General features: G+C 38.9%; 1 protein-coding gene across 1 annotated transcript in view; it reads left to right on the plus strand.

The window, feature by feature from the left end:
• Positions 1-26,154, plus strand: part of TUSC3 (tumor suppressor candidate 3) — a 95,920-nt gene that overhangs the window by 63,125 nt on the left and 6,641 nt on the right. Inside the window, exons 7-8 of the mRNA XM_036457440.2 lie at positions 17,206-17,269; positions 23,731-23,805. Coding sequence (XP_036313333.1) covers positions 17,206-17,269; positions 23,731-23,805 — 139 coding nt within the window. The remainder of the gene's footprint in view (positions 1-17,205; positions 17,270-23,730; positions 23,806-26,154) is intronic.

Below are 26,154 nucleotides of genomic sequence, written 5' to 3' on the forward strand. Positions count from 1 at the left end.
CGATTGGATAGCTAGCTATCCACACATAGAAACAGCTCTGGGAGACCTGCTGCGTCCACTTAGGAAGATTTAGCAACACAGTGGGAAAAAACCAAACCCGAGAGTAATTGCACAAAAATAGAAGGAAGATGGCTTCATTTTGCCCGTGTTATCCCATCACAGTATGGATATTGCCATGCCGAGGGAGAGCTCCGCTGGAAAGAGTTTGCCTGTCCGGACTGAAATGGTTTAAAGGTGGGCTTTTCAGTACAGGCACACACACACACACACAATCAGAATAGCTTAGGTTTTCTGGACATGGTGAGGCAAGAATCTTTAAGCTGTTTGTTACAGGTGTGTGGACTGTCTCTGATAAATTGATCTGTAAGAATTTCCGGAAGCAAGCAGTGAGGTTATTTTATTTTTATTTTTTGGCTTTACAATCCTATCTTTACCAAGCGAAGATTTCTTTGAAGAAACTATTAAGTCATGTTGACACAGATGGTCTCAGTTCTCAGAGATGAGTTAAAAGGTTGTTGGTGAATTTCAAGTTATTAAGGCTTCAACTGAGGTAATAGCAATGGGATGAGAATGAAAGAACCATTATATCAATACTGTGTGTGGAGTGAAAATAAAGAGATCTATTTTCAGGCCTAGATGGGACTCATTTTTGAACCTTGGCGTTTATTTTTTAGAGACTTTTCATAGATCTTCAATTGAGGAGGCTCTAGAAGTTATCAAAGCCAGAATCCTCTAGTTGAGTTAGAAACCCTTTTACAACATCTACAGTAAATAAATAATAGTTGTTGAGCCTCTTATTAAACAATTGGAGGCCCGGTGCACAAAATTTGTGCATGGGGGTAGGGTCTCTAAGCCTGGCCGGTGATCAGGGCTATCAGGGCCTTCCTTCTCCCGGATGCTGGTTGTCTGCGGGGGACTTCCTTGTTCTGCGCCACCACCCAGTGGTCAGCGCATGTCATAGTGAACGGATAAAATCTTGGTTGGTCAAACTCTCGGGACAATTTGCATATTAGCCTTTTATTTTATAGAATTTAGATAACTTTTTCCTCATGAGCCAGCTAGTTTTAGCTTTATTTGTTGGGAAGATGTTTCTTGTATTGAGTTGAAAACAGTTCCTTTGAAATGCATAATGCTAGTGATATGCTCCCCCTTGCCCCGCCCTCCTCTCCCCAGTCTCCTAGAGTGATGCCTTCTAAGATCCACAGGTCAGCTGCACAAACATTGGAGGTTATCATTCTGGACTCTTTTCTAGAAAACCTATTTCCAGTTCCTTCATCTGCTGTCACAGGCACATCTGTAACACCCCAGCCTGGTCACTGTTCTCCATCCTGCTCGGCAGTGGAGTCAGCGTCCCCCTGCCTAACTGCACGTGCTCAAGTTTGCATGCTCACTCCAGATGTTTCTGAACAGGGAGGGGCAGAAGTACGACCTTATTTCTAGGTAATTTATATTGCTCAAATAAACATCAGTAACAGAAACAAAGCTAACTTTCTCTTAGCTTTTCCAGTACTTACATCAGACTGTTAAACCTGAGGTTCATTAGGTTTCAGCATTACTAGACACACTTGAAAATGACAGACAACTGTGGTCTAGAGAGGGGAATTAAAACCACCAGAATTATGTGCAGAATTTTTGGAACTGGATTGTCTAAGGATTGTCATTCTGTTGTAACTTAGAAATTAATACCTGCTCTTTGCTTCATAGCTGTACTGTCTGGAAGTGAATGGGGGAAGAAAGTGTTTGTCATGTGTCTGTACAAGTAAAAACCATACTTCAAGTTAACACAGAAAAGCTAGCTGTATTTCTGAAGTAATCCCTCCTCAAAGAGTTAGTGGTTTCCAAAAAAAGATTAGAAAAATATTGCCGGCAGAAGCTCCGATAACAGAGAGCTTTGGATCTCCTATTTTCTTAAATAAGTCTGTGTCCTTGGGCAGTTAGCGCTTAGGCAGGGAGAGGGTCATGACAGTTGGCACTAGAATCCTCAACAGCTACACAAAGGAGGCCGCACAGAGGCCATCATGTTACTGTTTAATTTAGAGCCTGGGCCAGGAAGACCTGCTGAGATGCTTGCCTGTTGATTCCTCACTTTTAGAAATCCGGATGAACATGTTTGTTAAATAGGATTTGATTACCTAACAATATGCCATATATGTTAATTAACGTATACATTGAATAAAATCTTTATTAACCAGTTTTTATAATAGGATTGAGCTACCAAGCTACTTATAAAATGACTCTTGCTTACGCATTGACAGCTTGTTCTGATAAAACTTTCTCAGCAGACTGCATTCTGTCCCTGAGCGTGACTGTGTGTTATAGATGAGAAGAGGGTCCTCCTGCATCTCCTCAGTACTCCCTCCTGTGGGGATGGCAGGTGGGGCTGTTCAGTGAGCACATTTCTTAGACACAGAATTAGTTTTTGCCATCATCTACTGCCTCACACTCCAAGCCTTATTTATGATCAGGTAAAACTCCATATTCCCTTTCCTGCTTATCAAGCTTGAATCTCTGTGCTGAGACTCAACAGAGATCAAATTCAAGGCATCCGTTTTCTACTACTTGTTTTCTTACATGTTGTAAATTCAGATTTTTAAATGCCAGTTAAATACAGGTTTTTAAGATGCTAATATTGTGCCTGGTTGAATCTCTCAGATTTCAACAGAGTCTAAGAGAAACAGTTTTGTTTTGTACTTAATTGTAATCTAGAAACAGGCACTGAATGTTTTATTGTCCCAGTACTTTGATCTAGCATAGTGCTCCTTTGAAAACGAGTGGCTATTAAGTTATATATTTATGCTATCTTTTGATATATACACACACACACACACACACACACACACACACACACACGCACACACTAGAGGCCCGGTGCATGAAAATTCATGCACTGGAGGGGGGATCCCTCAGCCCAGCCTGCCCCCTCTCACAGACCAGGAGCCCTCAGGGACAGGAGGTGACTCAGCGATAAGGGGAAGGCAATGCCCCCATCACAACTCTGCTGCTGCCACTGCCAGCAGTGCAAGCTTCACCGGGCCCTGGTTACCTGAGCTTCAGGCGGCCCTGGGTGGCTGGGCTACCACCATCCGAGGCTTGACTGCACCTCAGGCTGGCCCTAGGCAGTTGGGAATCCACCATCCGAGTCTTGCCTTTGCCTTGGGGGTTGACTGGGCAGCTGCCATCTGAGGCTTGCCTGTGCATCGGGCCAGCCCTGGGGGACTCTTGAGTCAGGTGCGCAGCAAGGCCAAGCCTGCCTGGGGGTAGGCCTGGTCTTGCCATGCGCCTGCCACCTTAGTGGGGCTGAGGGGGCTGGGCGCTGCCATCTTTGAGGGCATGGCAGTCAGTTAGCATATTCCCTCTATTGGCTGTGGGCACTGCCATCTTTGAGGGTGTGGCAGTCAATTAGTATGTTCCCTCCTGATTGGCTGTGGGTGCCACCATCTTTGAGGACATGGTAGTCAGTATATTCCCTCCTTATTGATGTGAGTGCCGCCATCTTTGTGATGGCATGAGGGTCAGTTAGCATATTCTTTATTAGATAGGATATATACTGGGGGCGCAGTGCATAAAATCCGTGCACTGGGGAGGGGTACCTCAGCCCAGCCTGCCTCCTCTCACATCCTGGTAGCCCTTATGGGATGCCCTACTGAAGGCTCAGGCCCGATTCCCATTGCGAGCGGACCTAAGCCCCAGTCTGGCCTCCTTTGCAGGAGGCCACCAGGCTGATCAAGGAAAGGTGCCAGCCTCACCACCCTGCTGCTGCAGCCACTGCCAGTCACTGCAGTCACCAAGGTATTTTCACTAACGTGGACTCCAGTCCCTTCACCATGAAAAAATGACAACTTTCTTTAAGCATTTTCAAGATGTGTCTTTCATAGGATATGACATTTCTTTATTTTTCTTTTTATCCTCACCTGAGGATATGTTTCCATTGATTTTTTTCCCCTTCCCTCCGATCCCAGGCTCAGCCCCTGCCCAAGCCTGAAGCCTCCACCTCAGGCTTTAGGCTTGGGAAGGGGGACCCCAGCACCTCCAGTCACAGGCTGGGCCCCTGCCCAAGCCTAAAGCCTCCACCCCAGGGTTTAGGATTGGGAAGGAGCCCCCCCACCCCTCCTGATGGCTGGCTGGCAGTCACCTGGGTGCCTAGGAGGTTCCTGGGACGCAGGTATGTATGCAAATTAACCACCATATTTGTTGGGTTAATTTGCATACTCATTCTGATTGGCTGTGAGTGTAGTGGGTATATGGTCAATTTATATATTTCTCTATTATTAGATATCTGGTGCTTATTTTCATTTTAGAGCATAGTAGAACTGTTCTTTGTATTTATTTAAAAGAGTTCATTGCTTTTTTAGAGAGAGAAACATTGATGTGAGAGCACAGCATAGATTGGCAGCATCCTGCCTGTCACCTTCCCAGGATCAAGCCCACAACCAGGGGATGTGCCCTGGACTGGGAATCAGCAACTCCTGGTGCATGGGACAATGTTCACCCAACTGAGCCACACTGGCCAGCGCTCTTTGTATTTATTTTTATCAGTAGGAAGCAACGGAAAAACAGAAAATATTAACTCTCTTAACAGCATTCTATTTGAAGTGCTTTCCCAGGAAATAGAACAAAGATTTTCTATAATATATAATCTGACAAAGTTATTCAATTAGATATTAAAATAGTAATTCTTAAGCTAATTAAGAAAGTGCCCTTCAGTTCAAACTTTCCTTGTGATTTTGCACTTATCAAACAGATGTCAAAGTCATAATGTGAATACTTAAAAAAACATTTCAAATGTCAATAGAAGAAACATTTATCCTAAAATTATGTTTGCAAGAGTGGAGAAAACATAACACTATTATCAGTGTTTTTATAGTATAGCCAACTTATAATGAAATGTGGTCTGTAATACAAGATAAATACTAATACAAAGATAAATATTTCATTACTTGATAATCAAATAATAATTATGCAGTCTTCTAGTCAAGATAGTGGAGTGAGTAAATGCTGTGCTTGCCGCCTCCTACGACCACATGGAATTTCAACCAATTTATGGAATAACAATCTTGGAGTCTAGCTGAAGAGAAGCCTTATAAACCAGGAATATAAAAATGTCAGAACACTGGTAGGAGAGGCAGAGATGGGAACAGGCTGGCCCCTCACCCATGTGTGGCAATGAAGAATCTGGAGAGAGATCTGGGCAGTGGGGGTCCCACCTGTGGAGCCAGGAGCCCTAACCCCATCTCCAGCTCTCCATCCCCAATCCCTAGTGGGTAAGAAGAATCCCCATGACTGCAGGCTGTGAAAACCAGCAGAGATTGCACCTGAGTGAGACAAGAACTACTGCATTCCCAAGCATTTCTCTGGAGGGGCCAAGCCAGACTCGTTCACATACTCACTCTCTCACTCTGGGCTCCAGGGAAGAGCAGCATCTTGAAGATCACCAGGGAGGTACAGAAGGAACTAAATTTACTGGCTTCGGGGTGAAAGGTGGAGGAGCAGGGGTTGGGAAGGCTCTCTCTGAGATAAGCACCATTGCTTTTTCCTTGAGCTTTTATCTCACCCAGCCCTCAGGTGCAGATAGGCATCAAATCTGAGCTCTCCATTAGCCTAGCTAACAGTGTTCACCCAACCCTGGTGATTCCCTGAGAATCCACACCACCCAACCAGCGGGCCTGCCTCAGCTCACACTGTGGACTTTTCTACAATACCTGATAGGTCTACAAACCTCAGACTGTCAGGGGTTGGCTTCAGTGGACCCTGTACATCTTGTTAAGTGGCCCTAAGCCCAGCACAAGATATAATACAACCAGTCTCAGTTTGTATTGTGATTCCCATTAGATGGCCCTCTGACCTAAGCTGTGACCACTGCTAGCTGAAACATAACTTCAAATAAGCAATCACAAACATGGCTCAAGAAGCAGTTGGCCTTTATTACCAATGTGGATCCCACCGAAGCAAGCATGTCAAACTCACAGCACAGCCGGCGGGTCACATACCTTATTTATGTAGGCATACCGCCTTGTGGCCGAGAGTTTGACATGTTTGCATTAAGGGTATCAAGTGGGAGCATAGTCTCTCCTAGGTACCTCCAAGGCCAGCACAAGTGGCAACCAACAGCGCATCACTTTGTAGTTCCCAGTAGGTGGCCCTAGCTGGGCACAGTTGACAGTCTGCACTGGAACCCCTCCCAAAAGTCTCCAGAACCAACACAGTTGGTGGCTGGCTCCAGACCACATCAGAGCACCCACCATTCACCCAACTCCACAAATAATACACCCAAAGGGTGAACTCACCTGTTGTCAAAGCCTTAACTCCAGTGGGGTTAGCCCCCACATAACAGCTTTTCCACTATAGACACACCCAGCCCTCACAGCCAGTCAGCATGAGGTCAGTTCCACCCACTGACATGCCCAAAACAATCAAGACTCAAGTACAACAGCAGGGCACTACAAAATCCACATTGAAGTATCCTGTTTACAGTTAACCATCTTTGGAGTCTCTTCTATTTTAGCCTACAGTAATTTCATCTTTTATATTTCCCTAGAACACATAGCTAAATTCATAGCCAATATTATAGTCTTTACTAAATATCATGCAATTTAGTACCTATTAATTATAATGTTTAATTCTATAGCACTTCACAATAAGGATAGTGATATTCCCATTTACAAAGGAGGCAACTCCAGCACAGACTCCAATCTTGGTCTACTACCTCTGGAGCAGGGGTCCTCAAACTTTTTAAAGTGGGGGCCAGATCACGGTCCCTCAGAGAGCTGGAGGGCTGGACTATATGAACTACTAATTCCTACTGTAACACCTCGGCTGCGCTCACTGCCCAAAAAACCTGGCGGGCCGGATCAGACTCCTCTGCGGGCCGCATGTGGCCTGAGGGCCGTAGTTTGAAGACCCCTGCTTCACCATAGCGGCCTCCTTGCACTTGGCCTTGGTGATCAGATAGCTTTCCATGCACGTATGCTGTTTCCTATTGAGCAGAAACACCATGTTTTATATTTACTTGTTTTTCTCATTGTGTGGAGCGCAGAATCTCTTATTCTTAAGTACCAAATAGGTATTTGTAGGATTTATATATCGGTGGTCTGAGTGATTGATTCAAAGGCATTTGACTTACAGTGCCAAGGGATTTGACTGGCCTGGAGGCAATTTTAAATTTTCAAAGGTTTGTGAGCAGCAGACTGATGAGAGCTTTGAGGAGATTTAGCTAGAATAGGCAGGGATATCCAAGTGGAAACTCGGATCATTCGAAGAATGGTTGTGTTATTGACAAGCAGAAGCATGGAAGCTGGCAAAGATAAGTTAGTTGTTACAGAGAATATTGACATTTAAAATGATTTGATTTTATAGTGTTAATGCCACTCGTGTGCGATATTTCAGTAGAAATATGCTAGTAGTTACCCCAAAAGATGTGAAAACATATCCCTGCATGGGAATAGGTCTTTGCTACAGAAGAGCTGTTGACTATAGGAGAAAATGTAAAGAGAGAATAGAACTTTCACAAACAAATGATGTAAGATATTTTCTTTATAACTAAAGTATATGCTACCATTATGATGACCTCTTTAATAAACCTAAATGTAACTGATCATGCAGATTTTATTTAAACTCATGTATCCCCAATTGCATGTACTAGTAAATGTTCTAGATTTGTAGTAGTATAAATACTGTAATATATATTTACAATTTGAACCTTAATTAAATTTTTACTACACATTCTGTTACCTATAAAGTTGCTCTCCTTTTGTATAAAACACATAGAAAACAAAAAACACTGTTCTTCCTTCACAATATATCCAGGATTCAGTAACTCCTTGGCACCTGCCATTAACATAATTTACCAACACCGTCTGTCTGGATTATTGAAGTAACCGCTTTTTGCTTCTATCCTTGCTCCACCATAATCTATTCTCAACATAGATCATGCTACTCTTCTGCCCAAAACTTTCCTATTATGGTTTCTCAGGTGACTCAGTGAAATGTAAGTCCTCACCAACACATTGGCCTTACTGTTCCTTGAACACATTTCACCTTAAGGACTTTGTGTTGGTCCTTATTCCCACTGTCTTGTCTGTACTCCCACAAAATCAGTGTGTCTACCTAATGTCCTTAGTGTACACTTTATTTTACATTATTTATATGCACATATATTATATATTCATTATTTATTTTGTTTTTGTCTCTCTGCTCCCTGCCCTCACCTCAACACACACACACACACACACACACACACACACGTAAGCCAGAGATACTTGCTCTGTTCACTATTTTATTTCAAGGGACTAAAAAGGTAGCCTCTCACATTAGGTGTTGAATAAATATTTGTGGAATAAATAATAAATAAGTATAAGAACACCTTTAGAGCTAACTCTTACTGAAGGCTTATTTCATGACATGCCTTTCCAAAACCTTTGTATTATAACAGTCTGATCTCACAGATGAGGAAACTGAACCATAGATTGGTTAAGTGATGTGCCCACTTCCACACAGAATTCAACCCTAGAGGCCTGGCTTGGACCCAGAGTCCTCGGCCATTAGAGTGCAGTGCTTTTGTTGAAGATGACTGCTGTGTTTGGGTTATAAAACTGTTACAGTAGAACCAGAAGTTGTGTATCAGGCTATTACATGTAAAATAGTTCTCATATACCTGGATTCACATGGGTGGTATACTGATGAAATATAATGATGAATGTTGTTCATTTGTAGCCTTGGAATAGTAAGCAGAAATAGAAAATTATCCCAAGAACTTAAATGTCATATTTGGAAGATTAGCAGGTTCAGCCAGTAACATCCATCATTAGTTAAACCCATTCTCAAGGCCTGCAAAGCCATGGTACTGTCAGCTGTGCTATATGGGTCTCATATCTGAATCCTGATCAGTGTCATTTTTATTTCTGGGACAGGTTTCATTTATCGTACCATTGCACTACATTTCAGATCCGATGTCAGGATGACATCTCTGATCAGATGCCAGAGACTCGGAGGCAGTGATTTTCCGCACTGCTCTTCAGTGTGCAGTGGTCCTGGACATGTGGGGGAAGTGCTTGATTCTGGGCTTGCAAAGCAGTGGCATTAGGCGAACTTTAGAGAAAGTGTCATTTTTAGCACAATGGGAGAGAAGTGTTAAGGATGTAAACTAAAGCTGTCTGAAGAACTGGGCTGGAAACAGTCGTAGCAGACAATCCAGTGTGGTGCAATGGGACTCAGACTCATCAATATTATGCTCAACTTGCAATCAATGAGTCAGTGATTTGAATAAGTACAGAGTACAAATAATGATCAGAAGATGACCCAGCATATGCTAAAAAGTTTATTATCAAGAAGTAATGGCCTAGACACCCAGGGTATGTGTCATCTATGTGAATATGCTTACATATACAGAATTACCAGAGCGTTTACTGAGAATTGGCAATGTGGAAGTCAGCAAAACAGCAAAAACAGAAAAAAAAAAAAAATGTTAAGAGACTGAATGTAGATACAGCAAAAACAGGAAAAAAAAATGTTAAGAGACTGAGCTTCTAAAGAAAACAGAGTGGTTCTTGTTTATCTTTGTGTCAATACATTTCATTGAGTTTGCCTGATAACATCTTTTTATCACTTAATAGTCCTATAAATAACAAAAACTGTCTGTACCAGGCACAAAAATTACAGAGATAAATGGCTTTCCAGGGAAAATAATTCAAATATTGGCAAAGCTGGATTAGGGCACAGAGAAATTATGTTCTTAATATATTTCTAGACAAATGATAGATGCAAAAATTGGGTGATATGAAATGAGTGATTTTATTTGTAACAGAATGATGTAACTTTTAAGCTGAATTAGTTTTTTTGTTGTCATTGTTCTTGCATTTTTGGATTTACATTTATAATAATGACATGAGAAGATTAATCTTCCTTGATTTTTTTTTTCTTTCTGGAGATTAAAAGAGGGGGAAAAACTCAGTGTAATTATATTATTCTTTTTATATGACAGCTAGAAAAGCTTTTAAAGCATTATAGATTTACATATTCAGTATCTCACATTAAAACCTATTCAGTTGGATGTTAAAATGTAGAATATAACAAACAGCTTTTCATTTTGATACTATTACTTTAGTTACAAAAGAAAATTCTGTTGAGAGCAATTATACAACATATTTCAAGTTTTCTTTTGTTACTGAATAAAACAAATTGATCATAAGTCTAGAAATCTGTTGTCAACAAAATATTAATTACTAAATTACCTAGAAGGTGAAGCATGGGACTTTTTAAATGTTTGCTGTAGACTTGGAAGATACTTAAATCTTATGTTATATTTTTATTCTTAGCATTTTCAAGGTATACTGTTGGTATGAGAAGCTCTCTCTCATTTTTCTATTACAAATGCTAACTGTATGACTAATGTGCGTCTTCAAATGCTAACTGTATCACTAGTGTCTGGGCCTTGAGGCTGTTTCATTGTCCCCTACAAGTGTTCCAGCTGCACTCTGTGTTCTCACTGGCCTTGTAGGTAGGGACAACTGTATTGAACTATTTCAGCATATTCTGCTTAAGATGTCCCTAGCACTGATTGGAGGTTTTTGTGGTGGTTTTTGATGTTGTCTATTTTGTTGTTACTACCCCCCTTCAGGTAAAGCTCGTAGGAGAGAGATTTCTCTCCTTTATTATCAGGACTGACAACATTTTTCGGAGAAGGGCTTGAATAAGACCAAGCATGCCCAACCTAGGCTGGAGCCAAGCCGTCCGAACACTGCCCACTGCTCCATGTCCCTGGGCAGGAGCTACCGGCGTGCGGTCCTCCCATTTCCAGTGGCTCAGCATATGCCTCCGTGACTTCACCGTGGGTCTGGTAGGATCTACAGAACCGCTCCGTACTTGACAGAATGGTTGAAATGGGAATTGTTAAACATAAGCTGTGGTGCTATCGGTTGGACCTGCTGATGAGCATCTTGTTCTTTCTTCTGTGGTGTGAGCCCAATTTGAAGTCAGCCCTCCTCATAGGCTTGTGACCATGGAGCTGTAAGCTGCTTACACATGAAATAGGAAGGCATTATTGTTTTAAAAAAAAGTTTTACTAGTAAGATGCTTTCTCTGAATATGGAACAATTGTTTTATTGTTAAAAACACTTCTTATTCCTAAGATATTATTCTCTGAATCTGTAGCCTGACAGTTTTTACAGAAATTCACGTTCCTCTCCCCATACAGCCTCTTGTAAAATGTAGGAAGGTAGAAATGGCTTTTGGCTCTGAACTGAGTAAATTTCTGGTCCTACCACTGACATATTGTATGAGAATCTGCATAGATGGAGTCTAGGAATCTGTTGTGTGGTTTTTAAAACAGCCCATTGTTGAGTGGTCAGCCTTAAGGCTCCAGTGGGATAAGTAAAATGGAAGAGTCTGGCTGGGGTAGGTAAGGGCATCTTACTCCACATTTCAATGTCTTATTGCTGACAGCTGACAGACAGAAAACCTGCGTGGCAAGCAATCCAATTTATCAGTTTTCACAGGACCTGTTTCATGTGTACTGTAATCGTTTTCTAGTTCAAGCCAAATATTTAATTAAGTACTTAGGAATTTCAAGCATGAGGTACATATAGCCTCTGGGGAAATCAAACACGGTGGCAATCTTTGCAACATAGATGTAGGTAATACCTGTTTATACCTCTTCTTTCTGGCAACCCCAGCAGGCCTGGCCCAGCTATTGTCTGGTCTCTGTCACATCTGCCACTGGTGTGGAAGCCTAGCAAGCACTAGTGCTGACTGAGACGTTGATGCAGGCTGATGAATGAAAAGACCCGCAAGGAAAGGGCTGGAGATGTATGACTAGTAACCAGAAACAGAGGATCTTTTATTAGAATGTCAGAGTGACAAATACCTCATGTTTCGGCTTGTTTTGTTCAGGAGCATTGTGACCCAGGATACATCCTTTTGCCTCAGCTCAACAGAAGCCTACCTGCCTGCCTTCTCTACACTGTTTGGTTGCTGCTGTTGTTTTGTTTATTTATTTATTTATTTATTTATTTATTTATAATATATATGTGCGTGTGTGAGTGTGTGTGTATATATATATATTTCATACTTGAAGTTATAATCCATACTACTTTAGTTTTTGGCTTAAATCTAATTCAGCTTTGATTCTTTGGGCTCTGATATGTTTTTATTCTAGTTTTTGTTTCTTTGTTTTATTATTGTTTAAAGCACATGTATCAAACACAAGGCCCACGGGCCAAATCTGTCCCGCCAGGCCTTGCAATGTGGCCCGCACCGCGCTGTCATCACTGCACTCCGCTGCGTTTCCATCACAATGACAGTTAATGACTGTTCAGTAAACCATTCGGCCCGCGATTTAGGCTGGATTTTAGATTTTGGCCCCTTCTCTGATTGAGTTCGACACCCCTAGTTTAAAGTATTACATGCATCTCCTTTTTCCTCGATTGATAACACCCCCCCCCCCCTTGGTTGATCTCTTACCATCACCCCATCAAGCTTCCCTCTGAGATTGGATGGTCTGTTCCATGTTTCTTTGTCCCTGGATCTATTTTTGTTAATCAGTTTGTGTTGTTTAAAAAGCTATCACAGTGCTATTTTTGTGTCCTCTTCTCTCTCAAAAAAGAACTACCTTTTGAGACAACATGGTGGGACCTGGAGAGTGTTATGCTAAACAAAATAAGCCAGTGAGAAAGTTAAATATCACATGATCTCACCCATGTGTGGGATACATTGCTCAGGAAGGATTCGTTTGAACTGTTGAGATATGCCATCTTCCATAATGTTAAAACTAATAGAAACACTGAAAGGCATCTAGAATCTTCCCACTACATGATGCTTCAATCCTGCTCAAGATGGTACCAATCAATTGGGTCTTTATTAAAGACACAATTCAAACAAATCCTTTCCTGGACAGTAATATTCCCAGGAAGAAACTGAAAAGGAGAGAATGGGGATTGTTTTATTTTAGTGTTCTGGGTACTGTAGTGCACAAAGCAGACTCGGAACTAGGGTGTCGTTACTCCTTTCCTACTAACTCATATTTTGAAATACTATCTTATTCAGTTAGAATGACATGGTAGATTCTGTCACACACAACAATGTGTAATAATACCCTGGGTGTACATGATGGGAAGATATTGACTGTGCACATTTAACCTTGCTTTCCTGCTTCTCTTCATCTACTGAGGTGTCTATGTTCATTAACATTTAGATTCACCACAATGCAATGGTGAACATACAAGACTACCTGTAGACAGGTTACTTTTCCTATAATGCTGCAAAGCTGTATTCTAAATCTAGTGCTGTTTGTTTAGAAATCTGGAGGCTAAGGTCCTGAGGAATTGAAGGAATTCATTTTTCCTTAAATGTGACAACTGGCTAGTGATGAAAGTAAGTTTCGAAGGGAAATATATTATGAGGGTTACTCAATGATGATAAAGTAATAATAATAATTTTTTAAAAGTGGATCCCTCATTTTACATAGGCTTTGAAGAAACTAGTGGCTTTTCTGCTGGCAAATCTTAAACAGCCAAGATTAAAGACATAAATTTATTTAAAAGCAGTGGGGCAACCCTTTTGTCTCCTTAGGAAGTGCTGTCAAAGACAAGATTTGCATTCTGTATTGTTATGTTTATACTAAATTATCATGTTTCCTTTTTCCCACTATTGCTAGATAGTTGAGAGGTTATACTTAAAAGACTTTCTTAAATGTCAAGTGTCTGTTGTCCTTGTACTGGAAGGCATGGGAAAAAATAAAGCCTGAAAAGGCTAAAAGAGATTACACAGGTAATTTTTCATGATTTATGCAAGAACAGAGGAAAGAAAATGGAAAGAAAGAAAATGTATATTGACCAGTTCTTGGTTCATTTTGTAATCATGTGTTTTAAAATGAAAAAAGGACCTAAAAATCTATATTTGTGGATTTGATCTTGGACTTAGACAAATTGTCATTTACTTAACACCCTCAATATTTGCTCTTTGTTTTATCCATTTGCCATTTTCTTGGTGTCAGCAACAATTTTAAAATACTTTACAGCTTTTAAAATTATCAAGATAACTTATATCTCCCTAGAATTGGCTTAAGCACACTTTTTATTTAAGAAACGTATACCAAAGCAAATAGATGCCAATATATATTTTGTCAGTAAAAAAGGAAGAAATAGGAACTAATTTGAGTCCTATATATCATTGTCTTCAAAAGTGCTATTTCCTGTCTTATATACTAATGTATGTGTCACTGGACAGCATTTTGTACTCTGTTTCTGGTACTATTTGATTTTACTTGAAAGCCCATTTAACTAAGTCTTTATTAGGGTTTATCTAATGGATTGGTTGTTTATACCTTGCTTTTGCTCCATAGATGATCATGTTAATATTAGCTTGCTATGTAAGACACTTGAATAAGAAGGTTAAAAACAATTATTCATGGCAGGAGACTTTAACCCAGGCATATCTACTATTCTTGATTAACAAGAGTCATAAACCAGAGGACATTATGCTTGTCTGTGAGTCAAGTGACTAATAGATAACATTGACTGACTGTTTTTGGGTTTTTAGCCTGATACAAAGTTTTTTACTTGTATTATCTAAGTCACTTTTCAAGTTTTGTTTATTCCATTATTTGGTTGAACAGTTTGAGGCTTAGAGTAATCTTGTTCCAGGTCATACTTGTGGCAGATCCAGGATAGGCAGACATTTTGATTAAAATCCATTTTATAAACCGCTATATAACCCTGATTTCTTGGTAAAATCGATCTCAGTTTTTATTTCACACATTAGGAGACTTAGGCTCCGATGATTGAACGGACCAAGATTAACAACTGGTTTCTCAAATTGAATGCTTAGCATCCACACTTGAAACCAGGACTCCTGCCTTTCAAGCTCAGTGTGCTCTTCACTAGGGCGACCGCCTTCGCAGTCACAGCCCAGTGGGCAGCGCTGGCCATTCCTGTTTTAGAACATCCAGGGCATAAAGGACTCCTCACCGATGACTCACTGCCCACACACTCACTATTGAAAAAGCAGAACATAATGACCATTTTACCTCCCAAGAATTGAGGAATAAAAGGAATGAGGTTTCTTTTATCTTCTGACATGTACTATATTTTGGTTAATTTCCATTTCCTTTTCTGATACTGTTATATAAAAGTTGTTGGGACCATTGTAGTAAAAAAAAAAAAATATATATATATATATATATACACACACACACTAATTTATTTTCAAGAGGTCACTTGAAATTAAGTGTATTTTTCATATATATTATTTATGTTAACTCTGCAAACTTCAAGTCATCTAATATTTCTTCTGTATAAAACTGGCTTTTAAGTAAGTTGTGGTAATGAACTTTCTGATGAAGTACTATTTATTAGTCACTGTTTTATTTGATTTTGATCCGTATGCTCTATGAAGTGTTCATTGGACAGAATAAGTAAAGAACATTTATAATAATGGGTTTATCAAACCATTTGTCTCCATGGAAAAATAGATATGCATCCAATATCAAAAGACATGCACATTTTCTTTTTGACAAGTCATCTGATCTGCAAATGCACTGTTGTTATAAGATATGTGGTTAAATATGTATATATTTAGGATTAAATTACCATTTTACTAATATCCCCCTTATCTGAATTAGTAAAAATCAGAGGGAGAAAGAATATCAATAAACATCATGCTCAAGCTGTAAAGGGATTTCATTGCTTTACATATTACTTCAAACATATTACTTATATACAAATATCCTATATAGAGTCAGAAGAAAACATATATGATAGGATTCCTCAGAAATTATAATGTGAATGGCCAAGGAACGACTATCTTTTAGCCAGTTTGCTTGAAGCTGTGCTTCTATTATACATCTAAATATCTCTTTGGATGAGGCAGTTGCGCTATGAAATTATTGAGAAATTTGAGATGGAAGCAAGTATAGTTTAGATCAGAGTATAAAGAACAGCCTTTACATGAAAATACCAATACAGAATTTAAAAAAAAAAAATGACTTTATATACTTCAGAGACATAGTGGGAATCATCTAATTTTGTTCCTAATTCTATAAATGAGGAGCTATTGAATATCTGAGACATTTGGTGATGTGTTTTGGGCTAAGGCCAAGAAGGAATAATTTCTTTTTTTTAGCCTAAAATAGTCTGCTTTATTCACTTTTTTCTTTTTCTTCTTTAAATAATTCTTTATTGTTGAAAGTATTACATATGTCTCCCTTTTTCCCGCTTTGATCCCCTCTCTAGCGAGCCCCAACCTTCAGCCTGTCCATGGGTTATGCATATACTACCGGTCATATGCAGACATGGCCTTTGGTTGATTACCTCCCACCCACTCATTTTTCCCCGCCCTCCCTCTGAGATTCCGCACTCTGTTCCATACTTCCAGAAATACTCTTTCCAGTAAAGCATAATGCTTCATCCATATGATTGTCAAAATAAAAACAAAGGAAAATTTTGACAGGACTAAAGTGGTTCTTCTCAAATAATACAATTACTTTTCATATGTGATGTAAAATTGAGGATATTAATTTTATATCATGTTTTTTCTCTCGAATTTTTTTTTATGAACAGAAAACTTAGACAAGTATTTTTATTTAAAATAACTGCCAAGCAACCAATTTTCATGAGAAATTAATAGCTGAAATAATGTAGAAGTCAGAATTTTTAGAAGCAAAATATCCTAGATGATTTTTGTCAGATTTTCTGTAATCTACTGATATCAACTAATACGGTTCTTACTAAGTATGGAAAACTACACATTTCTTAATGAGCTAGAATAATTTTAATATTTTAAAAATCAATAAAAATGTTCTAATGAAACGAATGTACTTATAAAGCTACCTTGTTATTTTGATAATGTGGAAAAGAGTGACTATTTGATAGATTATTATTGACTTATTTTAATGGACTCAGTAAACTTAGTAAGGTTAACTTGCTCTAATTTACAACTTTTGCTATTACATTGTGTGTATGTATGTGGTAAACCTTTGAGCAAGATATAAGTTCACATTGATATTAAGTTGTTGCCTGTCGTTTACAGTAATATCAGCCACCAACACTTCCATCTATTATTTCTAGTTATTAAATAATAATTTTAGTAAAAAAAACAACTCCAAATAAAGCTTAGTTAACAGATTTTTCCATTATTGTCATGATATAAAACTACAACATACAAAAAAAATCCCTAATTCCACAGATTGTAACATTGCTTCTTTGTCTTGTTTTTTAGAGCTACATCCATGGAAGCAGCCAGGCCCAGTTCGTGGCCGAATCCCACATTATTCTGGTACTGAGTATCCTTTAAAGTACTGATGATTGAAAAAGATAAAACCACGTGCTGTCAAATTAATTCTGCTAATAAGTACCGAGACTTATAAAAGGCATTATATTTTAAATTTTCTATGTGTAATTTTCTGATTTCTATGCTAATTGTTTTCCATTATAATTTTGGCTTTTATTCTGAATCATTAACAGAATCTAATTTTCTGTTTTTACTGAGTAATGGATGTTAAAGTAGAGCTTTTGCTCTGCCTTGGTTATCTCTGGCTAGGAGTTATTTGTAAAACTTACATGGTTTTTCCCATAGGATCTTAATGATAGGGGGAGGAGCATCCTATAATGTAAAAAGCAAGATGAAAAACATTATTTTAGTACCGGTCCCCTTAAATATTATGATCAGTCAGAAAAGGGAGATGTAGGACTGTTAGAAATCTCTTTCTGGCACATAACAGACCTGTTGTTTTGAATCTGGTAATTCTGCCCAGCTTGGAGTTTGGAGGGAGAAGGGTCAAGAAGATAGCAGCCTACAGAGGAAGGAAGTTCAAGTACTTAATTTAAGACAATTCTATGAGTGGGGAGTTACCTTTTAGGCAAACAACTGAGGTTTGTGTGAGTCGTGTGACGTTTTGGCTTTGGAAATGAAGCTGGAGGAGAGAGATTATGACTCCATTTCCTATTTGTGTCTTCCTAAAGCTCACTGAGCAGCACTGACACTCTTCCTCGTAACAGTTCTCAACCTTTTTATTCCTCCCCCACGTGACCACACATCCTTGGCTCATACAGGGAATTGTGCATATCTGTCCTCCATTTCTTGTTTGCATTTATTTAATTACCCCATCTTTTATGACTTCAAACTTAAGAAATGACTAAGATGAGTTATTTTTATGTGTGTTGTACTTTGCTTCTTAGATTGAACTTGGAAATACCTACATTTTAGTAAACTTTCTCAAATTTTGTGATTTTCATTAATAACTACAGTTTTCTGTGTTCCAACATTAATATGATAAGATATTAATCCTTTCTGCATATCAGAAGGGCTTTAAGTGAGAAAATGAAATATTTGCAAACATGTTTATAAGAACATCTCTATATCTAAAAATGTGGGCAAGGCCATATTTACTCTTACTTTGTCTCTTAAGTGTATGTTTATGAAGTAAAATAGCTTTGTGTGTTCAAGTACAATGGTAAGAAAAAAATATTTGTTGCAGGTCACTTTTAAACTCTGAAAGAAAAAAATATACACACACACACACACACACACACACACATTTTTTCTGCCCTGTTTCAGTTCTTGATGTAGCATTCTAGCAGCATACTTTATTCAAAGAAGCTAGTCTATTAAACACACCAGGAGTACTTCACAAAAGAAATGAAAGCTCTATTATATGCAGGAATTCTCCAAGGTTTCATTTCATGGCTCATTGACATGAAACTGAGTTTAGGATGCAAAGAAATTTCATAAGCAGTGTGAAGTCTTCCATATAGAGTTTAGCAGGAATACCTAAAAGAATTAGAAGTCCCTGTTCTCTTTATGTTACCAGTAATTATTTATTGCTTTATTTCATAGATATGTATGAAAAAGAACATTTCTTTTAAAATGGTAGTCTCACTAAAATTATCAGTAAAAGTTAAAGAAGTCATTATGTAATAATTTGTGATTTTACTTTTATTTGGCAGTCTGCTAATTTTTTAACACTATATTTTTTTTCTTGCAATTTATGTGTGTATATTTTCCCTTATGGGAAAAAATCTGTAGAGACCATTTCTGCCTTTGGTTTTTTTCCTCCTAAGTTAGTAAGCCAGATGATTACATGCAATGGCTACACAAAAGTTTGTTGGAAAAAAACCTAAGGAAGAACAGATGGAGTTGTTTGATGTCATAGGTTATATACTTATATTTACTATAAATGTTTTTCTCCCTAATTGTAGTGTTTTATTTTCTCTTATTTAGTTTCTTATTTAGTGAAGAAAAAAGAATAATCCTAAGTAGTCCATGAAAAAGAACTATATAAAAAGTATAAGAAATATTATGGCATTTTAATACATATATGTGAACCAAGAAGAATTTATATAATTCTTTGTTTTCCCAGTAAAAAAATTATTTTTATTTTTTGTTCAGTTATGTTTTAGTACTGGATGCAAATCAGATATTTGCTATTTACAACAAAGTATACAGATAGAAAAAGAATTACCCTGCAGTGGCCTGTGCTAAACTCAGTGCTCAGACGCAGCAAGAAAGCGGAGCACCTGGGTGTCCAGGTAGTTCAACTGACTGTCGGTCCATTTTGCTGCAGTAGCCAAAGAAGTTTCCCTGTCGGAGAATAAGTGAGGGAGAGTATTCCAGTAGGAGGCACTGCAGGTACAAGAACATAACATGAGAAAGAATATTCACAAATTGTGAAGAGGAGATTTGGCTGGGTAATGAAAATGTTTGCATGCCTTGCTAAGAAACTTGACCCTTACCTGAATTCACCAAGCTACAGTCTGTGTGCCAGTGGGTACAGGACACATGAGGTATTGTATTGGCTTTACTGCCAGCTAAATGAACTCTGACCTGTCCCATGATTCCCCGTGTCCTTAAAGTCTGAGTTCTGAAGATAGCATAGATAATATAAGTTGGAATTGCTAATATGAAATACTAGAAATATGTAAGAGTGATATGCAAATTAACCATCACTTTGCTACACAAGCCACGCCTACCAGCCAATCACAACACATATGCAAATTAATCCCAACCAAGATGGCTGCAGCCACAGAGGCTTGGGTTCCTCTGGCAACAAGAGAAGCCAAGCTTTCCGCCTGCCCTAGCAGGCCTAAGCCTCCACTCCAGGCTACAAAGTTTCAATTGTAGAAAGTAAATATATCCTAGATACCAGGGCCTCTGCTTGGGTCACCAGGGGGCGTGGCTGGCCTGCAAACCATCACAGGCCCCTCACTCAGGCCGCCCAATTTCCCAAGGGAACCCCCACCCTGATCTGGGACACCCTTATGGGCAAACCAGCTGGCCCCCCACCTGTGCACCGGGCCTCTATCCTATCTAATAAAAGAGTAATATGCAGATTGACCATTCTTCCAACACACGATATGGCTGCCCCTATGTGGTCAAAGGCCCCGCCCCTATGTGAACACAAGATGGCCAGCACAAGATGGCCAGCAGGGAAGGGCAGTTGGGAAGGACCAGGCCTGCAAGGGAGAGCAGTTGTGGGTGATCAGGCCTGCAGGGAAGGGCAGTTGAAGGTGATCAGTCCTGAGGACAGAAGTTGGGGGCAAACAAGCTGGCAGGGGAGCAGTTACACATCAGTCAGGCTGGCATGGGAGAGGTTAGGGGTTGATCAGGCTGGCAGGCAGAAGCAGTTAGGGGCAATCAGGAAGGCAGGCAGGCGAGCAGTTGGGAGCCAGCAGTCCTGGATTGTGAGAGGGATGTCCCAGATTGGAGAGGGTGCAGGCTGGGATGAGGGACAACACCCCCCACCCTGCCCCCATGCACGAATTTCATGCACCGGGCCTCTAGTATATATAATTATAAAGATCACATTTGCTTTTCATTTGAGAAAACATTTGTTTTTCATTTATCATGAAAGAGTCATTGATTCTGCATTTATTTTCAATTTGTGATAGAGAAAAATGTTTCTTTTATTTTACTGTGTTATATTGAAGACAAAAACATAGGAAAAAATTAATAATGGATGCAAGTTGAAGATAATTTTACATTTAGATCCCTTTAAGTCTTCTGTAATGTGTTAATATATTTTTTAACATCTGTTCTCATTCATCTTTAAATTGGCAGTGGTGATTCTCTTCCTAGGAGCAGCAGCGAACCTAACATCATGTGCAATTGAGAATGAATTATAATGCAGTACAAATGCATTTGTTATTAGTTCAGTAGGATGCCCAGTGCCTTTGGTTATTATATAATTTGCACAAATAGCATTTTCTAGTTTATGTGGGATGTCAGTGTTTTGACTTTTTAAGATAATGATTGGCAGGCTCAGCAGAGAAATTGTGCAGTCTACAAGTGGTTGAAGTACCTTATATATTACTACGATAGTAATACAAATTTGCAAAGTAATACCTGGACTAGATTGTGTGTGTATGCATTAATCTCAGAACAATAGAACAAGTCTCAGGAACATTACAGTTTATCCACTATATACTGACATCTCATATAATCTTTCAATGTTGTGCCAATTTGGCTGCAGCCATAATTGTAATGGCAGAAAAGCATCTGTTATCCAAGAGTCAGACATAGAGTATCTCCCAGGTTTCTAGGGGCATTCCTTAGTTATTCAGCCTTCCACCCAGTGAAGGAAGCTCTACACATCAACTCCGACAAATGAGCATCTAGCTTTTTCCTCTGTTTAAAAATTAATCTTTCATCTATAAATGTGAATTATTTTTCTCAAATGATAAGTATTACGTAGATTTTTTTTTAATTTAAAACTTTTGTTTCCTTTGATACTATGGAACTTAAGCCCAATAATTCTCAATAATCAAAGATTTTAAGTTTAAAAAGTATTTTAAAATAAAAGAGGGAGGGTTGGTGAGTTTAAAGCCATTTTAGTTTAATTCTTATATCTTAATTTTAACCATCAAGTTTAAAGTAGGGTCACAGCTCATTTCTCAGTACTTTTGCAGGAAACATTCTGAGGATGAGATCATACTTTCTGACCCTACTGCTTTCTAATAAGGTATTTTACTTGGGGGTTGTGCACAGCCTGTATCTAGGCATCTCTTTGCTTTAAAATTCCTATGTTAGGGTTATATGTACAAAGGTTACCAAGTTTTGCATTTCTTTATATACATATTTATGGATATGAACTTTCCTTTCAGAGGGGTTCATAGAGATCAGAGCAGGAATAAATGAAATATAACCAGGAAAGCAATTGAAAAGATCAAAGAAACTAAGAAGTTCTTTAAGAAAATAAACAAAATTGCTAACCCTTTAGCTAGACTAACAAAAAAAAACCAAAATACCCCAGAAGATCAACTGATACTGCAGATATAAGGAGAGTCATAAGACAATCTATGAATAGTTACATGCTACATAACCTAGAAGTGGATACATTGCTAGAAACACACACCCTATCAAGACCAAATCAGGAAGAAATAGAAAAATCTGAACAGACCGATAATGAGTAAAGATACCGAATCTATAATCAAAAGTCTCCCAACACAGATTTCCAGGACCAGATAGCTTCACTGGAGAATTCTTCCAAACCTTTTAAGAAGAATTAATACCAATCTTTCTCAAATTCTTCCCAAACTGAGGAGTAAGGAGCTCTTCCAAACTCATTATAGGAGGCCAACATTACTCTGCTACCACAACCACATAGGGCACCCCAAAAAATTATACTGGTAGACCACTGTTTCAGATGTATATAGATGCAAAAGTTCTCAGCAAAATACTAGCAAAGCAAATTCAAGAACACAGACAAAGGATTGAACACCACCCACCAAGTAAGCTGTGATGTAAGCATGGCTCAACATATGAAATCAATAAGTGTAATATATATTACTAAAATGAAAGAAAATATTACATGCTCATATCAGTAGGTACAGAAAATCATATAACAACATCCTTTTATGATAAAAAACCTCAGCTGACTAACTTTACTCAGAACAAACTTTAGCAAAATAAAGGCCATATATGAGAAACCTGCAGGTAACCGGAATGTGCACTGGGATTAGTCAGACACACAGAAAGATAAGTACTTCATGATATCACTTACATGTGAAATCCGAGAAAACTAAATGTGTTAAAACAATAAATGCTGGTTACCAGGAGATGGAGGCAATGGAGATTAAGACAGCTATTGTTTAAAGACACAAACTTACAAACAGGTACTTTAGACTTCTGACCAAATTTGGTTGGTTTTATTCTGAATATATTATAATTTCCTGTGACTGCTAATGTAATGTGTCATTGTGATTTTATACTGTCTTTATGTATAATGTGAAATGTCATTATTGGTTTTGAGAGTCCACATAAAGCATCCATGCTGTGAGGGTCCTAGAATTTAAGAGCATTTCAATTCTTTGCAAAATGTCACAAGGTTTTAAGTTATATATTTTAAAAATCAAGTTAGCACTAGTTGGTTTGGCTCATTGGATAGAGTGTCAGCCTGCAGACAGAAGGATTCCGGATTTGATTCCAGTCAAGGACAAATGCCCGGGTTGCAAGCTGGATCCCTAGTAGGGGGTGTGCAGGAGGCAGCCAAACAATGATTCTCTCTCATCATTGATGTTTCTAACTCTCTTCCTCTCTGAAATTCATAAAAATGTATTTTTTTAAAACTGAGGTAGATTTAAATACACAATGATCATTTTATTTATCAGTATAGAATGAGTTGTATTTACCTCTGTTTTGCATTTGTAATTTAAGTATTCTGCTACAGAAAACATTGCGTTCAGATCCCAAAAAGTTAATTTGTTTTATTTGCATCTGTTGCTACTTTTTCCTTGACAATTACTATAGATGCTGCTATCACCATGGGGATGGTTCTTCTAAATGAAGCGGCAACATCCAAAGGAGATGTTGGAAAAAGACGAAGTAATTCTCTGTTGTTTTTCTGTAATTTTGTTTTAGACTTAAGATTCGTTTAAATCAAACGGGGATATAAAAGTCCTTTGTAAACAATCTCCTAACGAAATGTTCTCGCTGAGGAAGGTTGCAGTGTTTTTTACTCTTCTATTAGATGTGTGAAAATAATTAATACTATATTCCCGTGGGGTTGGGTGACTTTCTGTGGAACTGCAGAGAAAGAAGAAACTCTATCCACCCTCATCAGGGGTGCTCTGCCCAGCTCCATGGAGGCTCTAGTCCAGGGGTCTTCAAACTACGGCCCGCGGGCCACATGCGGCCCGCAGAAGAGTCTGATCCGGCCCGCCAGGTTTTTTGGGCAGTGAGCGCAGCCGAGGTGTTACAGTAGGAATTAGTAGTTCATATAGTCCGGCCCTCCAGCTCTCTGAGGGACCGTGATCTGGCCCCCACTTTAAAAAGTTTGAGGACCCCTGCCTAGTCCCTGTATTATCAGGCAGTGGGGGAGCCTGAGAGATGTATGGTCAAATGGTAGGTCCTTTATGCCACGGGAATCAGGTGTGCATTTCTGAGCCCTTTTTAAAACCCAGAATTTATGTATGAGGAGCACAGGTACCTGAGAAAGGCTAACAATCCATTAAGTTTAAAGATGAATAATTTATCCTATATATAATAAAAGCCTAATATGCAAATTGACCAAACAATGGAATGACCAGTGGAACAACTATTTATCCTGACACGCACTGAGGCCAGCCAAGGTGGGTGCCAGCAGGGGACCCCTGATCACCCTGCCGGTTACCCACAGATCAGCCCTGATTGATAGCCAGGCCTAGGGACCCTCCCATGCATGAATTTAGTGCATCGAGCCTTTCGTTTAAAATAAAAGACTTATTTCCTTTATGGGATTGTAGGTAGGGTAATATGATTGTTAGTACCTCATAGTGATTTCTGAACACTTAGGTATCATAAGTGTTAAAATGTATTGGGTGAAATATACAGTTTACCATTTTCCATTATGTCCTTTATACACCATTTTGAAGAAATATAGAAGAAATAAAGGTTACTTTGTTTAGCTAAGCATTGTTCAGATATATCATTTCATGATATATCTGGATAAACAATATGATGCTCTTAGGATTGATAAATAACATTTATGAGGCAAATTCTTATGTGATGATATACTACCGTATGTCCTATCATATCAGGCTTAATAGTAATGTGTATTAATATTTTAATCACACAATGTTTATGAAACCAATACTTCCAACTTTTTCTCTCTTGGTCGATATTTCTATAACTAGAGGCCCAGTGCATGAAATTTGTGCATAGGTAGTGTCCCTAGTGGCTACCACTGCTAGCCAGGGCCTCCCTTCCCAGCTGCCTGCCACCGCTGCCAGCTGGGGTGGAGAAGCAGGGGGGAAGGGCCGAGGGGCGGTTGGCAGCCCTACCCCCTGGTCGAACTCCCTCTCTAGCTCCCTGTCTAGGGAACAATTTGCATATTAGGCTTTTATTATATAGGATTCTCCAATCCCCACTGCCAAATTGTGTGTGAGAGACTATATTTTTAAGTTATTTCTTTATTCTAGCAGGATTGATATAATACAACCACTGTCATTATTGACCAGGTCAAAATGCTTTTGTAATAGCATTTGCTTCTTACAAGTCTGTTATCTGGAGTGGGCTATAGTGATTCATTTAGTAATTACTAACGCCTCACCAGCCATTTAATTCCTCTCCCTTATCCCTATACAAGTATTTGGTGGCATTTTGTTCCACTACAGAAAACCAAATATTTTTTATGTGTTCACATATTTGAGCCTCATTTCCACTGCGCATATTCAAATGAGGCTACTAAGAGTGGCAAAGGGAGTGAAAAGCTTTATTCAGCTTCTGAAAAGCTTTTTAAAATAAAAAAGGAAAAGAAGTGTTTGGTAAAAGTACTAAATGTAGGAAGGTATAAAGTAAAACACCATGCAATTAAGTCTGGGTTTAGTAAGACTTAATTGTAAGACATGTTGTAAGCTATGTTGTTAGCTATGTTTTTACATGCTCCATCTAGTGCCTGGTGTCTAGCATATTTGGATATTCTACAATATTTTTAAAAGAATTTTTCGCCGAAACCGGTTTGGCTCAATGGATAGAGCGTCAGCTTGGGGACTGAAGGACCCGGGTTCGATTCCAGTCAAGGGCATGTACCTTGGTTGCGGGCATATCCCCGGTGGGGGGTGTGCAAGAGGCAGCTGATCGATGTTTCTGACTCTCTCTCTCCCTTACTCTCTGTACAAAATCAATAAAATATATTTAAAATAATAATAATAAAAAATAAAATAAAAGAATTTTTCATTTTGTGATATAGGGCAC

This window comes from Pipistrellus kuhlii, unplaced genomic scaffold, assembly GCF_014108245.1.
Source record: "Pipistrellus kuhlii isolate mPipKuh1 unplaced genomic scaffold, mPipKuh1.p scaffold_m20_p_3, whole genome shotgun sequence".
Lineage (NCBI taxonomy): Eukaryota > Metazoa > Chordata > Mammalia > Chiroptera > Vespertilionidae > Pipistrellus > Pipistrellus kuhlii.